This window comes from Melanaphis sacchari, unplaced genomic scaffold, assembly GCF_002803265.2.
Source record: "Melanaphis sacchari strain LSU unplaced genomic scaffold, SCAv2.0 Contig23_pilon_pilon, whole genome shotgun sequence".
Classification (NCBI taxonomy): domain Eukaryota; kingdom Metazoa; phylum Arthropoda; class Insecta; order Hemiptera; family Aphididae; genus Melanaphis; species Melanaphis sacchari.
This window is the reverse complement of record NW_020271114.1, coordinates 179,632-204,063: the sequence shown is the minus strand read 5'-3', so window position 1 is coordinate 204,063 and position 24,432 is coordinate 179,632. Positions and strand designations below refer to the sequence as shown.

At 23.7% G+C, this 24,432-nt stretch overlaps 1 protein-coding gene across 1 annotated transcript in view; it reads left to right on the top strand.

Annotated features, from left to right (window-relative positions):
- Positions 1–2,392: 2,392 nt before the first annotated feature.
- Positions 2,393–24,432, top strand: part of LOC112594716 (AF4/FMR2 family member 4-like) — a 46,887-nt gene continuing 24,847 nt past the window's right edge. Inside the window, exon 1 of the mRNA XM_025339670.1 lies at positions 2,393–2,750. Coding sequence (XP_025195455.1) covers positions 2,714–2,750 — 37 coding nt within the window. The 5' untranslated portion in view covers positions 2,393–2,713. The remainder of the gene's footprint in view (positions 2,751–24,432) is intronic.

Below are 24,432 nucleotides of genomic sequence, written 5' to 3'. Positions count from 1 at the left end.
TACACGATGACATTTTTAAAATATTCAGATAAAAATTAAGCTTTCTAAGAAAATTTGAAATTTAGAAATTTTTTGATAAAGGTTTGAAATTTAAATCTTGAGAACTTTCAAAGTTATAAGCATTTGGAATTCATTATGCAAGGGTTTTTTTCTACGCTCATGTCCTTTTAGAAAAACAATTAACTTATATCAAGCCTTTTTTTTTCTATTGTTATTTTTACCTAAAATTCAGAAAACTATGCTTAACAAGATTTTATAGTAATACTATCTTAGGGAAATTCGGTCTTCAATCATTCTCCAAAAACAAAAATGTTTATTTATTGTAAATCACTTGATGTCTATAATGAACGGAGAGTCATGGCTCTCCTATATACAGAGTTTATCACGTAATAAACTTAATTCATTTGTAATGCTAATCAAAGTTATAAATCAAACAAATACAATCGATCATAGTAAAGGACTTAACAAAATATCTCATCAGTTACTAATTAATGATGAATTAAATTTTTTCAACTGGTCTACATCTAGCTCAAATAATTTAATAGCTATACAAAAGAATAAATAACTGTCTTTTAGTTAATCCATTAAATAAATACATCAATTTTAAAAAATAAATAGAGAGTTCGCAATAAAAACAAATATTACCCCTCATTCAAACACAAAATTATCAAAATCTTCCACACCCATATTCACTTTGTACAACTACTACTGACGTGGCCAATAGTCATTGAAACTGTTATTAATAAATCGTCAATTAATAATTTTATGTTTGATATTATTAGAAAAATATCTGTGTTAATCTTTTGTAAACGACATAGAAAATAAACACGTCATACTTAATTAAACTGTATTATCAAAAATTAATTAATTATTTTAAAAAGAAAAAATTTTAATTTTCAAACGTATATTATACAAAATCATATCGTATAGTAAGCGATACCTTCACTAGTACCTATTAGTATATATTATATACACCAATTAACTGCATAAAGATGAATTAAAACACGAAGAGGCTTTCTTGTCAGAAATGTTACAAAAGTTCTGCACGATCAAACAAACATAATTATCTCTCTCTCTTTTTTATACGTATCAAGCCTTCACCAATTAACAAAAATATATGCTTAAATTCGGTACTCTATAATAAAAAAAACTTAAAATGTCTTCCTCTTTTTAATTTTGACTAATTCTATATGATAAAAAGTAATAATTCATATAAGTTATAATACATGGTATATTTTATTTTTAAGTAAACCGTTTAAAAAAAATAAAGTAATTCTTAATTCACATTGTTTTACTAATTATGAAACTCTTATCGAAGTATAAAATTGTTATTTTTATTAGATAATTTATGTTCACTCGCGTATACTATTATAAACGGCTTAAAATTTATATTATATTTTCACTATAAACGGTTATCGATATACTATGTCATCACAATTAAACGGTTAAAAGTATTTTATTATTATACAATATAATGTACGTATATTATTTAATAAATTATTAAAAATTATTTAAAATCCTAACCTAATCTAAGCGTTTCTCCAAATTTTGAAAACGAGAATCGAACTTTTTTTATTTTTTGGTAGATTTGGATATCATCCTAAGTCATAACTCGTACATTTTACTTATTAAATTGTATTATAATAGTCTAAAGATTGCTCTATATTAAGTGTAGTAACTGCAGATGTTAAATACCCTGGGGGTGTCATAATATTTAATAAAGAAAATTATTACATTATTATTGTTGTATATATAAATATATATATATATATATATATATTATTATACCAAAAAAATGTTATTAAAATTTTTTAAATATTCAAGTAATTAATAAATTACTTGAATGACATTTAAATAGCTTAATTGTTGATTTTATAATCTATTATACCACGTGTATTACTACGGTTTAACTTTTTTGGAGGATGTAACATTATTTTATTTCATAATTATAACGAAATAATAATATTTGAAGTTTGAAAATATGTACTACTAACCCTAAAATCAAAAATGTATTTATATATATATATATATTTAAAAAACACATTTTTCATACATTGAGAAACATTGGTCAATATTATCATTATTTCTCGATGAAGATGAGTTACAATCAAAATCCCAGTTTTTGAATTTTTAAAATAAAAAATATGACACTAAACCGAAACCGATACCGTTATCATTCGATATTTATTTCTCATCGCTGTTCGCCGATAACGAAATAAAATGACGTTTACTAATAGTACAACCAAACTTGCCTGTACCTTATAGTACAATAATAATAATAATATTATGTAGGTACACGGTGCAGCGGTGAAAGGACGCGCTGTGTCGTATTATTGCCACCGCCGCAGCGTATGATAATAATTACCGGTTGGAACAGACTGCACTGACCCGAGAGCCGGTCTTCGACTGTCGAATGCCAACTTTGGATCCCGACGGATCTCCTCCGTATTTTTACGCGACCGCGTGTGTGCGTGTGGGTCAGCGGTGTGCCGCGTCCGAATAACTCGTTATCTAAGGGAACCGTTACCGTTCGAATGTTAATCGCCGTGTTCGTTGAAATACGCTCTAAAATCTGTTTTTGTTTTTAGTTTCGATTGAGATTTTCATCGCTCGTTCCGTGATAAATTATTTTTGTTACCAATAAGTCCGCGATAACCGTTGTTGGTGCAACTACAGAAACAATATACTAGACCCGTCAGACGTCAACATAACCATGAGGATTCTGCCGTTCGTTTTCCTCCTGCTCATGGGTAAGTTTTTCATCGCCTAATATCATTGTTATTTATAACGAATATGTGTTACAAATCGTCAACAGTCGATAAAATCTTTGAACAAATAGCATTTAGTGAAGCTTAAAAAAATCATTTAAAATTTAATGAATTATTAATGATCTTAAGTTTTAACGTTAAATCACACAAATATATCCTGCGCTGTAGGGCTCGCTGAAAATAGAATAGAATAATTATCAACGCCTAACTTTTGTATCAAATCAAGTATTTTATTTTAATAAACAAAATGATTTGTTAGAGGACATTGAACATTTGAAAGAAGACATAACGGACATTTTTAATTTTTTTTTTTTTGTTTGTTTACGTGATTGAAATTAGATATTTCACGGTATATTATCAGTGTAATCTGATATAATAAATACACAAAATATTATTTAGCTTATATTTTTGTTTAATTAAATAATATTATGTAGGTAAAATGAAGTAAGAAAAAAAAATGTATCAAGTTAATAAAATATCATACCTTTAAAAAAATATATACGTTCACCATACATTATTTTGAGTGATCTTTATAACCCATTAAATTACTGTAAGATATTAACCACTATTACGTATAAACTTTTCTATTCTATTACAATTTAAATGTTATTAAATACAAATATATTTAAAAAGTAATGTTTTCTAAATTAAATATAGGATTTAATCCAGTTACAAATTTTTCTGGGTATAGTAAAAGTTTTTTAAGAAAAAAATACATTTCCATTTAAACATAAACATATTTTAAACAGTTCTTTCTTATTAACTAGTGCAGATCGTTTACCTAGATCGTATAGATATAAGGTACTAATTAACACATTTAAGTTTATTTACAAATTATAAATAATAATTATATTTATGTTCAATAAAAATATGTTTTATTGTGAATATAAAATAAAATCAGCCCTGAGAAATATATTAATAAAATCTTTAATTAACAATTATATTTTTAAATTTATTTCTCAATGTTAATTTTATTTATACTCACAATATAATATAGAAATAAGTATGGATAAAAAAATTATATAATTATTATAAACTTATAACTTATATCGCCTTTTCTAATTATTGTTGAGTATTATTTTACGGTGATATTGACTGATGACGTTATCCATTTATATTTTTGTAAATAAGAAAAAGAAAGAAAGTATATTTACACCGTAATTTGTTTACAAAATACGTAAATACGTTCATATTATATACATAAGTGCAGTTAATAACTATTAATGTACCATGTTGAAAAAATATTTTGAAAGACGAAATAATTATTATATTTCAAATTCTATATAGATAACTATTTGAGCTTATATTTTGTGCTTATTAATATGAAAACCAAAATTTTAGGTAACGATGAAAGCAAAATAATTTAAGATGTTGATTAATTTGAATAAAATGATACTACTTTCGTGCAAAGTGAAAATTGCAAAATTATCATTTTGATATTATATTCATTTTAAATAGAGTAGTTGCCATTTGTATATTGATTAAATATGTAAAAGCTTATAGTTATTTTAATTTTCTATACCTAGTTAAAAATATTGTTAAAAAAATAAAGTTGATGGTTTTAATATTTAAATTAATACTATACGTATTGTAATATTTCTATTATAGGTTAGTAGTTATCATATTTGAATACATTAAATTGTTTAATCTTATACTTTAGAAATGAGGAATATATTTTGATTCGTTTCTTATAAAATATAAATCATCTAATATAGATATTTTAATGTGTATAATTATTTTAAACTTTACCTATAGGTATGAGATAATTTAAATGTTAGGTACATTACGATATATTATACATATCCGTATCGTTTGTCTTACTATTTTTGTTAGCAAAATAGGATCAATTCTAATCGCCTCTTTAATTTTTACTTTCAGTAGCGTATCTTAACAATACACAAAACGTATTTAATAGCCATGGTGTTCAAAACAATTGATTTGAGAAATAGTAAAATGACTACCGTTTGATGTTACCGATAAATAATGGCTGTCTTTTATTACCTACACGTGTACATTGCCGTACTTAATACCTGAAGGAACAACCGAAATCATAATCTATTGTTGGGACTTTTACTCACTACGAATCAAGTCATATCATATATAGCACATTATTAATGATCATAGTAAATTATTAGAAACCATAGTTTTATAGACCTCGGTGATAAATGTTGAGAAGAGTAGACCAAACTTAAAACTAGTTCGGTACTCACAATACAATTATTTTAAACAGAAGGGTGTTGTCTAGGTAAGTCGTGAAAATACTGTTTCAGTTTTCAAGGATTCTTGCACACCAAGTACCAACTGATTTCTTACAATAGACATTTAAATAATAATAGCTATTACAATAATTCTATAATCGACAATAGTAGATAGGTACCTACTGAGTATTGAAAACGAATTGAATAGAATCATATAAAAGTACAAACACATACACGACAAGTAATAAAAACAGTTGATGGGCATGTCCGAATCACGTGCTCTTTATGCACGACATGATTACCAAACCTAAAAATATTGAAGCTACTATTGATAAATAATGTTGTAGACGATTTCCAATATTGTGAAAGTATTTCCGTTGAAGATATTTACTGATTTTTGACAAAATCTAGTCATATATAGTTTTATTTTACTCATGACAAGGAATTCGGGCATAACTATAATTTTGATACATTATTGTGGATAATTAAGTAACCAGGTTGTCTGCTTATTGTATTCGTCAAAAAAAAAAAAAAAAGTGCCCCTAAAAATGTGTCTGTTTACAACAATTGAAACACGTAAGAATTTAAAATTATTTTTACCGTCATAGTCATCAAGTTAGTACACTTAGTTTTTATATGTCTAAGTAAGAAAATAATACGACAAGGCCTTTTTTTCTTTAGAAATTTAATGTGTGCGGGGTACCTGGTAAGAATTTTAAGCCACTGACCTGGATATAATGCATCGTTTTTGTTTTCTTCGAGCTAATCTTTACTGTTGCAGTATAATTAGTATAAGAGATTAAGTTAATTTACTATATATAATATATATATATATATAAACCCTATTTGTATGATATTATAAACTTATTGCTATAGACCCTTTGAAAACAACAATTATTTATAATGTATGATAAGTATTTGAAGTACTCGTATTCTTATTTTATAACTCAAGATAAATAATTATAGTTATTATATGAATGCGTATCTAAAATAATAACTTATTCGAAACTTGTTAAATATATACTAATGCGATAGAAAAATTATCACAAATTATACTATAAAAATATTAATATTAGTCTAAGTATTGGTTAAGCTGTAATACAAATTTTTTAAAAGTTGACATAAAAAAAAAAAAAAACTTAATATTAATAGTTCTAACACTGATTTTAAAACTGCTCCAATTACTACAAACAATGAATAAGCATAAATAAATAGCTTTATACTTAAAAACAAATATTTCATATAATACAAGTTATTATAAATAAATTTACTTATTTATAATATGGTTTTCCTTGTACCTATTTTAAATTATTAATTATTTTTTAACAAATTAACTTATGAATTCACGTGTGTTATAAATAGTAAGTTATTTTATACATAAATTCCGATTGGGTTTGCGAACTATCGAGAAAATTTCAGTGAGCTGCTCAAAATATGGACTAGCTATGAATTTTTTGTTGTATTTTAATTTTTTTAAGAACAAACATTTGTAGAAAATATTTTAACCGAACAATTAAGTCGCACAATAGCTGTAACTGTAATCAAACATTATAGACATTTAAAACTCGACAAGCTAATACTTTGCCTTTCTGGCACTAGCTATATTATAGCCTTATTTTAGAAGCTTATTTATTTAATAAATGATAGTTATACTTCAAAATTATTTTTAATATGTATAATATGAGTCAAAAAATGTTATATTATGCTATGTATTTTATTTATGTTTTATTTGTAATCATTTATCAATATATCGAGTAAAATAATTGTTTGAACGTACATTTCACACCATACAATTACATCTCTATTGAAAGAATATGTACTGTACAATGTTATTGTTACATCAGATATAATGGAATAAATGTTCACAGCACATACTTCATAATTTATGTTAAATAATATAATAACACACATTTTAAGAATACAACTATAAATTTTAATTTTCTCAAGAATATCATTAAAACTTTAAATATTTAAACAATTTAACTTACATTTTATGAGTATAATTCGAGAATTGTTATGAATTAAATTTTAATGATTAATCCATTTAAGGTTAAATTAAATACAATATTGATCATGATATGTTTGAACATAATCATAATCCAATAACAAAATCAATATTATCTGGTCAAATAGCGAGTATTAAATTATCTGAAAATATATCTCTAAGAATTTTAAGATATCTATTTTGTTTATTTATTTTATTAAAAATATTGCATATTAACGTGAAGGTATTAAAAAAATAGTTTGTCATTTATTATTTATGTACACCAACAGATTACCTACAAATATGTATCGTAATTGGTGGATTTATATCAAATTTGAGTTGATTTGTGTTATTATATAAAAAAATGCCTGAAGCTTTATAAAAATAAATTATAATAAATATACTTTAAATATATTAAATTCTTTATTAAGATAAATTATGAAAATGTGTACAATATTTTATGAAAATTACATTCAATTTTCAAATTAATTTAATAACATAATTTATACACCCAAAACAATAAAATTTATAAAATTTATATAATATACATATAGGTAACATATTTTAGTAGCTTGCATGTTATAATATTTCTATTATTATTTTAGTTTTACTGATGAAAATATAAAACTTATTATTTTATCATTTTACATTTACTTGACAATTTGTATATATTTTATTCCGGACAAACTGTAAAATGAAACTGGTTCTTTTACTACAGTTCAACAAGCACGCCACATAATATATAAATACAGACTATCAACTATCCTATTTAGACCAGTTTTTTTCACCTGTTAAGCTTAAAATATAGGTCAACTAAGTTGATCATATTATTAAAACTATAATTTTATAAAATTTAGTGATAAGTCGTTATTATATAAGTATTTAAACTTTTGTAAAATTCTATTTTAGCAAAATATTACTTGGTATAGCTTATCTCGAAAAATATTGTTGATACAATATGATTTGAAATTATATGAACATTTTATAATTACGCTATTATAAAATGTAACAAATATTTTTTTTTTTTTTTTTTTAATATGTATTTTCTTTTTATATGCAATAAATAATTCAAAAATAAAATTTAATGGATACACGAGTATTTTTATGGTTTAATCGATTACTGGTCAGTTTTTATGAATCACATCAAGTGACGATTGAAAATTAAATTGGGTGGAGTCATTTTATGATTCGTGTAAGGAAATACGTAATACGATGAATATTATTTTAAAAAGTAATTTAAATTATGCATTTACGTTATCACAGTGATATTAATATGTGAATACATATATATGAAGACTAGTTGTCTAATACCTATATTTATTTTAATAACATATCGTATATTTATTTGAATGTAAACTATTTTAAAGTGCATAATATTCTTAATTATAATACACATTTTTGTTGCCACCTTACTTTTATATAGCTCAATCAGTTTTTTAATTATAATTATATGTTTTTTTTATAATAACACATATAAACGAGCATATAAATGTTCAACATAATTGCATATAAAAATTATATTAAATAACTGTAGTTCACTCGTCTTTTATCAGTACCTATCAAACAAATTGAGAAACTAATAGAAATCAACATTGATAGTTTGGAAAAAATTTATTTTACAATTGTTTCCACTTAAAATTATTTATTATTTATATTTTACAAGTGCTTACATATTTTATAAACTATTGAATTACACCACACACATACGTTATGTAGGTATTACACAAAATACAAGAATTTTCTGATTTTATATATACCTACATCATTATTTTTATTTTAACTTAATTTGATTATTTTGTAAAAAAAAGTGACTGAACTATATTTTCTATAGCAAGCTGTTATAAAATTGTATTTTAATACAATGCAATGATATTATAATGAATTCATCAGTAGATTAAAAAAAAAAAAAATGTTTTCTGTTATTCTAAAAATCGTATCCTGTTATGTATTTTTAATGCTATAAACTTTAATAGTTTCAGCTGATTCGTATACAAAATTATAATACTTAATAATTTATAGCTTGTAAATAAAATAAAAACAACTGTAATCGTCACTAACGTTGTTTTGACGTTTAAAAACATATTATTTCTGAGAATATTAGAGAAAATTAACCAAGTATATAGAAACATAATGCATTACTGGTTTTTGCCATATAATTATATTAGAAAGCTAATCAACGCAGGTGATAAAATGATAAACGAGTACAAGAAATTTGTTTTATAAAATATGAGAAAAAAAAAGTTTTAATCTTGTGATAGTAACTATATGAATATAATTAAAAAGTGTAATGAGTAACCCAAAATGTCACAACTATAAAATTAAGTGTAGTAAACCCGTTAATGTGAAAACATTTTTTCAATTTATCAAATTTAAATACGTTTTCTTTTATAATATACTCTGGCGACAGTCGACTTTGGCCTTATTTTACCGGTATTCTGTCCGCACCCGTAGAGATATTATCGGCAATAATGTTTTGTTCTAGTCACACTGACCGTACTGGTCATAAGCGTATACCTGATATGGGTTTGTAATAAATTATTCTGAGTTGTTTAACGATGACCACTACTGCTTCAACGGAATATGCATTAGGAACAAACAAACACTTTATAGCTTAGATCTATGCAATATTATTTAACAATCTTTTATGTAGCTACAATGCTATACGATTTCATTATTAATTATTGTAAGATACAGAACTGAGTCGAAAAATTCACGATTTCTTTGTATAAAAGTCGTGTTTGTGTTAATAAATCAAGTGTATCTTAAGTGTAAAAAATATCATTAAAATTCGGTACATATAATTTGAATTTTAGCATCCTAGTCCTGAAATATATTATTATATTATACGTTTATACTGTGAGACATACATCCTATTGAATACTTTATGGTTACTGACACGCTTTCATATCATGAGCAACAGAGCGTGAGCTTTTCGGGCATACCTACGTTATTTTATCTAAAAATAGTAGGATCAATGCGTAAACCATAAAATTGATCATTATAGCAATGTATGAAACAAAATGTTTCTTAAAGGTAATAACATTTTTCGTGGCTTTTAATCGATGAATGACGGAATTTTGAGATAAATTATAGATAGGTAGTATAGGGAAAGACTGATTACTTCACTCGTATGTAGGTTACATTTACGACATTTCAAGAATTAAAATTTGAAAACAAAAATATTTTTTTTTATAAATTTGAATGGTCATATAATATAAAATTTGTAATTTCAAAAATCTAGTTTTATATATCTAAGAATATTATTATAACTTTATTTAATTTTTGACAGATTTAAACCTAAACACTTAAGGGTTTGATAACATTTTATTTCAAATAAAACATTTAAAAATTAAAGTAATTTTGATATTATATTTCTTCATAATATAATTGTAACATTGACTAATCAAAGTCTTAATTTAAAAAAAAAAAATATTCAAACCAAAATGTAAGCAATTAAAATACATATTATAGTACATTTTGGACCAATTACATCTTGATACTTGTGATACTTACATGGACGTTTATACTAAAAACATATTGTAATATTAAATTAATGTATGTTTTATTTTTCATGAATAGAATGTGTATAGAGGTCGATAGAAATAAGAAAATAAAACGTAGATATAAAATATGTACGTATTACATTTTATGGAATGTGAGAGTCGGAGTGTGAACACATAATACATCGTATTGATCCGGGTATTCGATAGCTGTTGTGACTTATTGTGGGCACGTTCAGTCAACTTGGATGATTATCAATACCGCGGTTCGTTCTTTATACATAAATACTACCTATTCAATGTTTTTCCGGTGCACGCCATTTTACGCCGAAACCATCCATGCACGTATAATACATAGAAACCTATAATACACGATTTGCATGGGGGACAATTAATAACCAATTTTCAGCCGTATACATTAATTAAACTTATACGAAACTGTAGGTATTGGTATTGTTATCAAATATACGAGTAGTTAAAGGCAGTCGGCGGTGTAAAACTATGAGAAATATGATAAATGCGAAATATGTAGATTCGTCGTTTACTAAAATGTTGTACTTATAATGTTCGTGTTATGCGTATACTAAAACGCTCAATCACGCAGAACTTTCTTGCGTGTAATGGTGAAAAAGTGTCAAAAGCACATCCGTCAAATTTGAAAAGCGGAACCGTCGATATCATACTCGTATACATAAAAATGTAAACAATTCAGATTTGTTTACAAAACACGATTCATATACCACAGACAGAATATCATGTATGCCCGTATCTAATGTAAAAGCACAGTGGGAGGTGACCGAATTATAACTGGTTGTTACTTTAAATAGCAGTAGTCTATAAGAAACGTCATTATATTCATTAACAATGCTCTATATTATAATAATAAAATTCTACAATGTTTACGGTTTTCGGTAACTATTTCAAATAATAAATTAAAAATTTTAATTTGCCTTTAATTTCTATTGCAGTATTGACTATATTATAGTCGTGTACAATGCAGTCTTACGCAAAAAAACGAAATAATTATTAATTATCATTTATCAATCATGTTCTGCTATGTGGGGTGTTTCTTTGGTCTAGTTGATTTTTTGTGTTTATTTTATTATTCATAATTATTTATTAATATTATTATTATTATTGAACGAAACGTTAATTATAATAACCTTCATCGTTTACTATCATTTATATGTATATATTTGTTTTAATAGTACGAGTATAGATAGATGTAAATATTTGTGTTTACATAATTAAATTGTAATTAAGCTACATACTGTGAGCATGAACTCCGGTTGAACACACGAGTCTATATATTCAAAATGTATATTATACGTTAAATTTTTGAAAAATTAAACCTGATTTATTAATAAAATTAAGTACATACATATAATTACAAATAAATGATGATCTATACTCTTAACTTCAGGTAAGATAAGATTCTAAAGTAATAATACCTACTTAATAATTACAATTAAATTCTAATTATAACTATCTATGTTGCAATGTAGTTTTGAAAACGTTTAACTTATCTGAGCATAAGTAAATAGTTACAGTATAAATAGGCAATATCATAAGTAATACAATACATATGCATACAAAGTATACAAACATAATTAATAATCATACATTTATCATATACATAAACATTTCAAATATGAACTGGTTTAAAGTGATTATTGAAAGTTTTAAAATAGTCAATATGTAATTTTAAAATATATAATTTATATGATATGTATCTTATTGAAACACATATTGAGAAGTAACAATTATTAATTAATAAAATAATTCCAGTCAATAATAATAAATTATTTAAGTAGGATGTACTTATGATAAATTTGTAATTAGATTTTTATTCTAAAAAAAGCATTACTATAATCTAATTGTTAGTATTTTTTTTTTTTTTTACAATTTCAATAATAATAATAATTTTCATTCAAAAATGATTTTATATTGATCTTAAAATTTTGAATATATATGTATATAATTATGGTTATTTTATAGTTTAATATCAATAAGGTTGATAAATAATAAATCTTAGTATAAGATTATAATATTACATAAATACAACTCGTTAATGTCTGTTAATAAATCAATAGTCTGTAACAAATTTACTTTTATTTATTAAAAAGTATTCAATGATTTTTTATTCAACTTGTCATTTAGTAGCAATATGATATATAAATAAATGATAGTATAACGATATAGTCTTGAGGTATTTCTTTTTCATTTTACTACAAACATTTGATTAATAAGTTGAAACTTCAGAAACATTTTTATACGCCGTTAGGTTAGGTTATTATCAACTTACTGGTTTCTAAAAAGTTTTTTTTTTATTGATTTAAAATAAAATTATAATTTTTTTTTATAAAAACAATTCAATTATTTTTTTATCTCATTATTTTGTATATTTTCAAAAAAAAAAAAAAACATAAAATATAAATAAATAAAATATAAGATATTAAGATATAAGATAAGACACGAAAGTTATAACATATATCTTTTAAGCGTTCAAAATATATAGTTTACCAAAGTGATTTATACTAAAAATATCAGTTATTATAAAAGTTGTATAGATCTTTGTCTAGATTTTTATTTCTTATAACTCTCATTAATAAAAGGAAAAAAAATTCACACAACTTGGTTTTTGAATTGATTAAACGGAATTGTATATTTTGATAAAATATATACGCCAACAGACAAAATGATTTATTGTTTCTGAATTTTTCATACAACTATAATGCATAAACCATCTATTACTATTCAATCTTTTTTTTGTTATATGGTTGTGTATTGTATTTCAAGGTTAGTTCTAAATGTGTCTTACAAATTTTAAGTAACGTTTTTGTAATCTAGATTTACATTATTTTCATATGAAAATGCTTAGTATTAAATCCACGTGTAATGTGAAGAATAAGCAAAACATTACAATTAATGTAGTAAGTGCTTTCTGGTGTGTCGTTGTTAATATCATAATATTAACTGTGTCAATTATTTTAAAATGCTATGTATATGCAAAGTTTACCATAGTCACAAGTGATTATCTTTGTATCGTATTCCCTAAAATTTTTAAATAATAAAATGTGAATATTGTAAATAAATCAAACGTTCAAAAATATTACGTTTACTGATGCCCCAATAATATACATAATTTAATTAATATAAAAGTAATTTTACATGTAATTGCAAGTTTTATCTTCGTGTTTGATTAATTAAATTTTACTGTAAGACGTAATATATGATTTAGGAAATTATGGCTAAAATAATTTATTTTATTTTCAGGTAAAAAAGTTAAATAATAGATAGGTACATTTAAAAATATATATTTATTTTATTTTATAATAAATTCATATAATTTAATTATTTTTATCATTTTTTTATTTATTTTTGATAATTATATTTTCCTGAATTATTCAAATCGTTTTTAAATTGATAATTATTATTTTTTTATGCAATAATTTTATTATAGCATAATAATCTGATTTTTTTTTTTTTTTTTTTGTTTAATTACGAGTCACTAATATTTTATTAATTGAAGAATTTCAAACCTTCAAATAAATTTTAGTGTGATAAAAAAAAAAAAGTTCTATAAAAAAATATGCACCCTAAACATATGTAGTGTAGGTATTATGACTTATTATGAATTCGTTAAATATGTACAAGAATATCGATAAAATAGTACAAAATATGTACATAGCCTATGTGTTTAGAATAAAAACACTAAGTAAGTATAATAGACTATTTACTTATATGTCGTACCTTTATCTTTTTATCCATAGAAAGTAGCACAACATATTTAAAAACGATAATTTCATCATTACAAATGTTTTCTAATTATATATAATTAGTCCACTATTAACATTTATTAAATATATTTACAAAAAAAAAAATAAAATAAAAATACAAACCAGGTTACATTAATTAAATATTTTATTGTTGAATACTAATTAGGTATTTAAGTATTATTATTTTAATGATGCGATAATCAATCTAATATAACTTAAGTCAAAAGTTACAAATAACACCTAAAAAATAAAATTCTTCGTACTGAAGATATCCCTTTAAAATTTATTTAGTATATTTAAATCTTTAAATTACCAGTTATCATCTATAACAATAAATAAATAATAATATAATGTGTGATCATAGTCTTATAATATCTATGTTAAATAGATAATCGGTATGGTTCATATTGAATAATATATTCTAGTTTAATAATATATAATATTGATTTTATACATTTATTTTTGTTGATTACCATTATTTTTTTCAATTTAATTCTGTTGTTTATTTTTTTTTACTTTTTTTTTTTTTTTTTTAATATACTTTTAGCTTATAGTAATTTATTAGTTATAACTTACGATACATATTATGTAGAAAGTTACAAACACGTATTCATTAACAACCATAAAAATTCCGTTGGCAGTGTGTAAAATATTACCACATAATATAACATATTGGTTTGTATATACTATAATAAGAACCTTAAAATTATTTGATTTATTCTTGAACTCACGAATTTAGAAAAAATAAGGCTTACTATGAAATAATCTGTTCATAGGAAACTATAAAAACTACTCCAACATGAAAACGTAGTTAAGCCCGTTCATATTTTGTTTAAAAAAAAACTGTATTATGATATTTAAATTCAAATAATACATAATTATGTTTCAATTTATACAATTTAATCTATAACAGTTTTTGTGATATAATAAACAAATTATATTAGTAGTCCCACATTAATCTATAAATATTAAGTGACCATCAATATACTTTGTAATTAGTAATAATTAGGTTCAGAATGGTTCGATTAGACATTGGAGAAAGTGACTGGGCATTCATATTAAACGAATGCATTCCAAAATATGTATGTTCGAAAATTTAACGGGTAAATAGAGAGAGAGAGAGAGAGAGAGAGAGAGAGAGAGAGATAGGGAAAGTGAGAGAGGGGACAGAGAAAGACAGATATGACATACAAATATAAACAGGTGGGGTGAGGGAGAGAAACAGGGAAAAAGAAATACAAATCATTAAATTACACCTTGGGTGAAAGCTGTATTTCTATTTTAATTATTTACGTTTTTCATTTCAAGTTTTTCAAAAATCAAAATTTATCATAAAACCTATTAACTGGGTAAACACATACGCTATAATATAGTATTATGGTTGTTATACCCTACTAATTAATAACATAAACATTTATAACCATTAAAATTATTTGGATAATGATGTTAAACAATTAACATGATGTAGTTTTAAATTATGATAATTGTATAATAAACATTATCTCTTTAATGGTTCAGTTTAAGTTACAAAATTGTTGCTGTAAGTAATTTTCCTTATAAATAATTACACATTTCATAGCAACTCATAAATCAAAAGCATTTACTCGATAATTTAAAATTTGAATTATTGTATGAAGAAAATGCTTTTCAACAGTGCAACTAATTTAACATATGTTAAAAATCCACAGATATTTTATAACTGAATAATAATTAGTATATTATATATTTCTACACAAATATTAGCTTATACAGTACAAATATTTTCTTTCTTGTATAATGTATTCAACTTTTATGAATTAAAATATTTATTTACTCAAATTTTGAAAATCATCAAAAATTAAATCAAATCCACTACAATATTCTGGAATCAAAAGTATTAAAATTAAAATGCAATTATTAGTTAAGACTTTCAGTATGTAATATGAGTGAAAAGTTATGATTATGATTTTTGTTTTTTTGTTTTTATATATAATTATTGAAGAATAATTTTCCTAGATAAATTTTTTATGAAAGTTTTATTGTCACCATGTATTAGTTATAAAACAAATTCAATGTAATTTAAAAAACATTAAATAACTTTAAATATTAATGAGAATGTCAGTACATTTTTTTAATCATATAGTTCATACAGATTCAATTCCATAATTGTTTTCATTATATTGTGGGTATAACATTTTAATTGGTTTACTTAACTTATACCGGGTTGCAATAAAAATTGATTAATTTAATAGTTGACTAAAGTATAACGGACCAATCAAAAGCTACTTAATCATATTTAAGTGACCATTGGCTGAATATTCGATTTAATAAATGGTACGTAAGTGAATTTTTATGAAACCTGATATAAGTATTTCATTTTTTTTTAATTTTTTTTAAATTTAAATAAATGAAAACTCAATATTCATAGTTAAAAGTTAATATAGATTTTCATAATATAAATTTTATTTATGGGAAGATAAGCTATTAATAACTATTAATTATATTCAAGCTAAAAAAAAATTGTTAGCAAAATATATTTTTGTATTATTAGATTTTTAATTTTTTTTTTTTTTGAAACTATTGTTATTATTATTCTGTTTTAATAAATCAATATATACATATAAACACAAACTATTATAATATAATAGTTAATAATTAAATGCATAGGATAAAGATTATTTTGTTTTCTAACTGGTTATTTAAATTTCTTTTCATGAATTAACTGCTGCTACAATGCTATTGTCCATTGATATTACTTAGATAAAACTAATGAAAATAATATGGATGGCTTTTAGTACATTACATTACACATACGGACAACTGAAAATGTAGAGTAAAATATTGTACATATTTGTGCGTGCTACCCGAATCACTTTTTGTACGTATTGATCGTAGTTATATATGAAATGTTAGTCTTTCCGATTCGGGAACAATAATGACAGAAAAAAACCTTTATGACAAATTCATACACACAAAAAAAAAATGACATAATTATTTCCACATTTCTATGTGTGACTAAACACGACTGCATAAATTGAATCAACTTCACCGAATCATTGCGCTTGTCATCTCTCGGTGATTCAGAAATACTAAAGAAATATACTAGCTCACCGTGTGAGTGCTAAGAGTTCAGACTTAAGCACAAAGCTGATAAAACACTATACGTACATACCGTATACCTATACAAAGTGACTTATAGATAGTTTTTATATTTAATTTTTGCAGAATTGTCTTGAATTGTAAACGATCGATAGAAAAGTATAATTTTAAACATTACTATATACTTTCTATTAAATATTTATACATTTAAATCAAACGTTTGAATTACGTTTTAAATTTTAAACACGCATATTACACTTATATAATATAGTATGAAGCGTATGATAATTATTTCATTATTGTATTTCATGTATATAAGATTTTTATCGTCATTTGTATTAAATAATGTAAATAATCGTATATCAAATAAATAAATAAATAAATAAAAATACAAAATATAAATCAAATAATAGCAAAATATTAATTTATCAGTTAAATTTATTCAAGTCAATTTAAATCATTATCGTTCCTTAAAAAAAACTATTTACATTAATGACGTGTGTCCAACAGGATATTGATTGTCAAAATATGACCCATATTGCGTGTGCGGTCAACGGACATATACCATCGTGGCGTACGTCTTCGTTGTCGTTATTTATTATTATAATTTCGAAACAAAAACATAGACATAATGTTAACCTTGAAGTAAATCAGTGCAAACTCCAAGGATCTATTTCGCTCGTTTGTGAACATACAGCACACACTCACGTGTTATAACTGTATACATAACATTATATATAACTATATAAGTTAAGTACATCCTACTGTGTGCGTGTGCGTCAGAAATTAGTGGGAGTCCAAGAGAAAGTATCGTAATGTTTAATGGTATCCACACGTGGTAGGTATACCTATTAATTTTATTATCAATCTATACGGTAAATTAGACATTTATAACCATGGTCATTTTACCGGTATTCTGTTTATATAAACTTCCAATTTTCTAAACAACAACTTATAGCCAATGTCAAAATTCAATGTTAATTTAATCGTATTAATTGAATTACCATATTTTTTTTATTGTAACTTATGTGTTTAGTGCTTACTATTATTAGAAATATATTATAGTACTTATAATATATTATGACATGTAGAATATTAATAATCACATAAAGTGTATCTCAAAAAATTCAACAACACAAATTATTATTGGTAATATCTAGTGTACCTGTATAATATATTGTTAAATATAAAAGTCTTAAAGCATTTTCTTAAATAAAAATATAATTAATATGAAAAATTTTTACTAAAATCAATTAATACATCATAATTTATTTAATTAAAGATATAATAATAATTACAATAATGATGATTAAATAATTTGGTACGCTAATTGATAACTACTCAAGGAATTAAGCTTTACCTCATAATGATACATTCACTAAAAGTATACACAATCCTGTTTTTAATTCTCATCGTATTAAACGTTTTTTGATTAGTTACACAAGAAAAATAAATTGTAGTGTTCATATCTTATAGATACAAATTATGATGTATTTTTAAAACACCGATGTTAAACGTTTTTAGTATTCATTTTTTTTTTTTTTTTAATTACTAAGCAGCAGAATAATATAAAAATGTTTGTAGGAATACATTCTGAATACCGATGATCAGTTTTATACAATGATTCAAAAAAAAAAAAAAATATTGAATACATTTCGTTTTTAATACATTTTTTGAGAAAACTTCACATTAAAGAAAATACTTTTCTAAAATTAAAACTGGTAATAAATAATGATATTATTACTGTTTTGAATCTTACACATTTTGTTTGTGCACCTACATGGTATTATTAATTGCTTATAACTATAATTAAATAGTTTATTAAATTTATTATTATTTTCGTAATTGTAAAATTAAATTTTTATATTTTACGTACATTACCTATAATATTTTTGGTATTAAAAAAATAATAATCTCAATTACTGTTTTACATTGATTTATATTATTCAATATAGAGTATATTATAATGAGGATTATGATTTTTGATATAATAAGTAATTATTTAATAATTTAATGGGTATTTATTATCTGCTAAAAAACCTTGCTTATTTTTAAATAATAGAACCAATATATTATACGTATAACTGTGTTACCATGCTAGTATATTATTTAAATGTTAAGCAGTATTGAAGTCTGTAAATAATTTGCTGTACGCCGTCCTACTCCAATAACTTGGTTAACAATTTCATAAGATATATCTTAAAAAAAAAATACTAACCAACTAGTCATGGCTTTGCAATAACTAAGTGTTCAAATCTAACTTGAATAGTTATATAGAAATAATGCTTAGATTTAGTGTTTCGAAAAAAATAAAAACATTTTCTATTTTTTGCGGACATTTGAAAACTAGTTTCACATCCATATCCAATTTTAATAAAATATAATAATTGATAAATATAAAATAGATTGATTAAGTTACTATTAATTATAATTTCAACTTATTTATTAATTTTATTCTATCATATTTTTATATTACTCGTATTTTATTTAAAATAGATTATGGAACAAAAATGCATCTTAAAAAAAAAAAAAAAACACGACGTTTTTTATAAATTATAATTCTCAAGTATATTTTATAAATAAAATAAGTTAACTTCAATTTTATTTTATAATAATAATATGAATAATATATTGATTGCTAGTTTCTACATTATTAAATAATGGAATTTGAAACTCGGGTTATTGAACGTATACCGTTATAACCGGAATTCGACTTACATATGGAGTATAAACATAATATTCAATTGATTTAAACTGGTTTGCTATGAGAAAGTATAAGTGAAACAGTTAGTTTTATTACATATGTAAATGTATTAAAAACTTATTTGAATGATACTTATAAAATATATATAAACTAATTGAAAAATTTCTCTATGCAATAAAACTTTTCATTAAAGGACCCTCTATAAGACGGAAACCTAATGGAAAATATCAATAGTAATGAACAATGTTTGAAATCTAAACACTTGTTTATCTTAATTGATTCCAATTCAAGGAGATTTTAAAGCATTTAGAAAATCACAATAAAAATATATATTACCATTTATTGCAATTGTACACAAGAAAAATATATAATCACGTCATTTTGTCATAATATAAAACATATTATTATGATTTCCTTATTTCCTTTTAAAGTTTGATAATAAATAATCTTATATATATATATTTATTATGTTATTAATCTTTTATGGATAAATGTACTTGTATTAAAATTCAAATAGAACTAAATGTTTATGGAATGTTCTTTTATGATACATTTACAAAATAGAATTTTGAAGGTTTATCGCATTTAAAGGGATATGTTTTGACGTATTTGTAGAAAGAAAAATTATAATATACTGCAGTTACATATATAATATGAAACTGTGTTATTGCTTCAGAGCTTTCTATTACTGATCCAGTCACGTTTTTAATTTGATAATAAAAACTGATATTTTTTATCTTTGCAGAGTGCCGATTGTATAAATATTCAATTTTCCTGGCGAAGGCAGTTGTTTTTTTAACTATCTTATTTTGAATAGTATTCATAATTTATGAAAGCAGTTTTTAGACCTTCGATTATGGTCAGCTAATTAAGTTATCGAGTTGATTAATAATTACATATACACGTGATTTAGAAATTCAGCATTATTTCATAATGATACATTCACAAAATATATACACAATTCTATTTTTAATCTCGATTGAATTAAATATTTTTTGATAAGCTACGCGAGAAGAATGAACTACAGTATTCATAATTCGAACAAATAAATAATACAAATTATGTGTGTTTTCAATATTCAATTTTTAAAATAATTTAAAGTTTTCAATTTTGTATTATGGCCTTCGCAATTGAAAGTAAATCTAAATTATCTATATCGTATGGAGATCAATGTAGGATTTAAATAATATATATTTTTTAGTTGACTTTTCAGTGGAACATTCTAAATACGATTAGTAAGTGTAAAATATGGTATTTTCCAAATATTGCGTCACTGCGGTATGTTCACAACATAAAAATGAGTAGGTAATGACTAGGTACATTACCCACGTTCGAATATTCAACATAATTTACGTGAACCAGTTGTATTAAATCGGTTTGAAGTTTACGAGTTGCCAGTGACCGTTGAATTTGCGTCGAAATACAATTTTGTGGAAAGTATAAATATAAAATAATATGACGTATAATATGAACCCATCAAGCCTTTAATTTCATCTTTGTGTCACGACCTACATGGTATACCTATTATAGTCGATTATACTTGTGTATAATGTACGTATATTATAGTATTTCATATCTGTGCATATATTGTGTTCAAGACAGGGCTTGCAAACGTTATAATAACGTTATGATTATATCGTTATATTTGACAAAAAACGATTGAAATTTGTAAACGTAATTATTATTACGGAAAACGATGAACATAAACAATTAAATAACACGAAACAAAACGTAACGATTAACAGTATATATATATATATCATCAAACAACACACGACGTAAAACGTTATAGTATATCATTAAATGAAATAATTAATTTCCAATTATTTAGTAATTATAATTTATAAAATAAATTAAAAACTTGAATTCCGAATAACGATAAACGCAAAAGTTGAATAACGTTTTAATTTTGAATAACGATAAACGCAAAAGTTGAATAACGTTTAAATTCTGAATAACGTAAAACAATTTTTTTTTTTTTTCAAATGCAAGCCCTGGTTCAAAATATTATATTGTATAATATATTATTAAATACAATTTACATTAATACGGCTATACATATACTCATAACTAATACCATGTTGCTTTTATATTTTTATTTTTTACCCCATTTCACTTACTTTATTTTATGACTCACATTCGTCGTACTTACAACCTACGAGGCATGGACCGTGATCCCTAGTATACAGTACACGAACACGCCCAACCCGCTAACTAATCCTAGTGAACCAAATTCTAGACTTAAATTTGTCTTCCTCACACTTAATGTTGTCGGATAAAAGGGGTCGAAGAAAAAATTCACTGAAACCCGCATTTTTAACCACTAAACAAACATTTGTACATACTTTCTCTATGTACCACACGCGTGTTTAATTTACTCTCATATACACACACAAACGAAGGCATGTTTTGTAAATGTAGTTTTAAAGTGAGGTACAAGACTTTCAACAAACCAATTGTGGTGGCCATGGTTTGATAATAATATGTACAAGCGAAAAACGTCCACTAAAACGAGCGAAATTATATGCTGTGTCATGCGGTTAGGATTCATCTCATCAGGATTAACAAAAAATTATTTTGTAAAAATTACCATGAGTTCATCATTTATGTAAGATTACTTACACAATGTATATTTTTAGTTTTCCACTTAATAGTTAAAATTACAATGGGTATACAAAATTTGTGTTTAAAATTATTTACACGAATCACAATGTGTCAATTATTTAACATTTTTGTACTACATAGTTTTTAGATATTATATGTCATTAATATTATTGTTTATCATTTAAAACAATGTGAATAATATAATTTTGAATAAACAAAGTTGTTACTATCATATCGTTTAAACTTAAAGCAACCGTACGTGTGTGTGTATTAATATATTACAACTTATTATTATAATTAATATTACAAATATTAATTACTTAATAAAACCAGTAATTTTGAGTATAAAACAAAGAATATAAATAAATGATTAAGCAGTTAAGTGTCAAACTATTAACTTATAGGCAACAGCGTCTTAATTTTATTTTAATTTACGTCAAAAGAGTTTCTATAATTAGCATTGAATTCATTTTTTTTTTTGCCATCTAATTAATATTAAAGTTAATTTTTGTTCTGTGTTAATTTATTTGAGTTTTATGATAATATTAATAAAACATAGTAGTTGTTAAAAGTAAGATAAATAGATTGATGTGGGTTTTAAATTAGTTTTAATCAAAAGTGAATTAAATAGTTAAGATTTTACCTTGATGTATATTACGTATATTTGTATATTTTGAATTTTGATTTAATAGCTTGAGAATTAGTTTATTTCGAAAATAATATTTAAATTTGAGGAACCCATTGAAAAAAAAAATGTGTTGCTTAAAATATTGAATTTATATCTTTTATTAATAATTTTGTTTTTAAATTAAGATGATAATTGGTTCCAAAGTTGTTGTAAATTTTTGAAAATCATGCATTTTGATGAATGATTACAACTGCAAATAGGATATTTGGCATAAGATTTGTGTATTTTCATTAGGTTACAGAGCTGTGGTTTTTGCAATATTGAACACATATGATACAATTGTTGTAGTAAAACTAAGTGTGACCGTAACTATTTAACCAATTCAACATTGTGGTATTTGTTTATTAGCTCTTAGTGCAGAAGTACTTCAAATTGTATTTTAGTTAATTATATAGATTTCAATTAAAAAATATCTATTGAAATTTTTAAGTGTTGGGACATGTTTACATTACTATGGATTGTGTTTATCTTTGAATAATTATTCGATCTTGTTTTTGTAATTACTTGGACCGCTTATTCTATGTGCCAATTACCGAAATAGTTCTTTGGTTCGTTTCAACTCGAACACAAAATAAGTTTCTAAACGTTTTATTAAATGTATTATTTAAATATTACATTTGCACAAGTATTGTCTTGAGAAGCGATTTCATTTTATTGCATTGTAAAATGTAATGTTATGTATAAATGTAATATGTAATTGTGGTTTAACTTTATACTAAACACCCGAAACTTAAATCACAATAATGAATTTATATAATAAACGGTTTAAGTAATGTAATGTCCATTCAAACTATTTGTATTATAAGGACTTTAATGCAGTTGTACTTTATTATAATTATATCGGCAGATTGTCTCGACTCTATTCTTTAAATTAAAATATAAAAAGCAGTTTTAAACGTTTCATCATAACTTATACACATATAGTATAATAAGCACTGACATTATATTTTTCGATTAGCACTTGTATATCAAGCAATTTTAATATCTTTTTTTAATTTTGTATTTCCATATCATTTAATTATCTTGAAAATATTTAATGTGCAATGAACATATTATAATATAAAATATAGAAATACTGATCCACGGCAATTTAACAGTATTGTCTATAAAGCTAAGTTATAATAATATT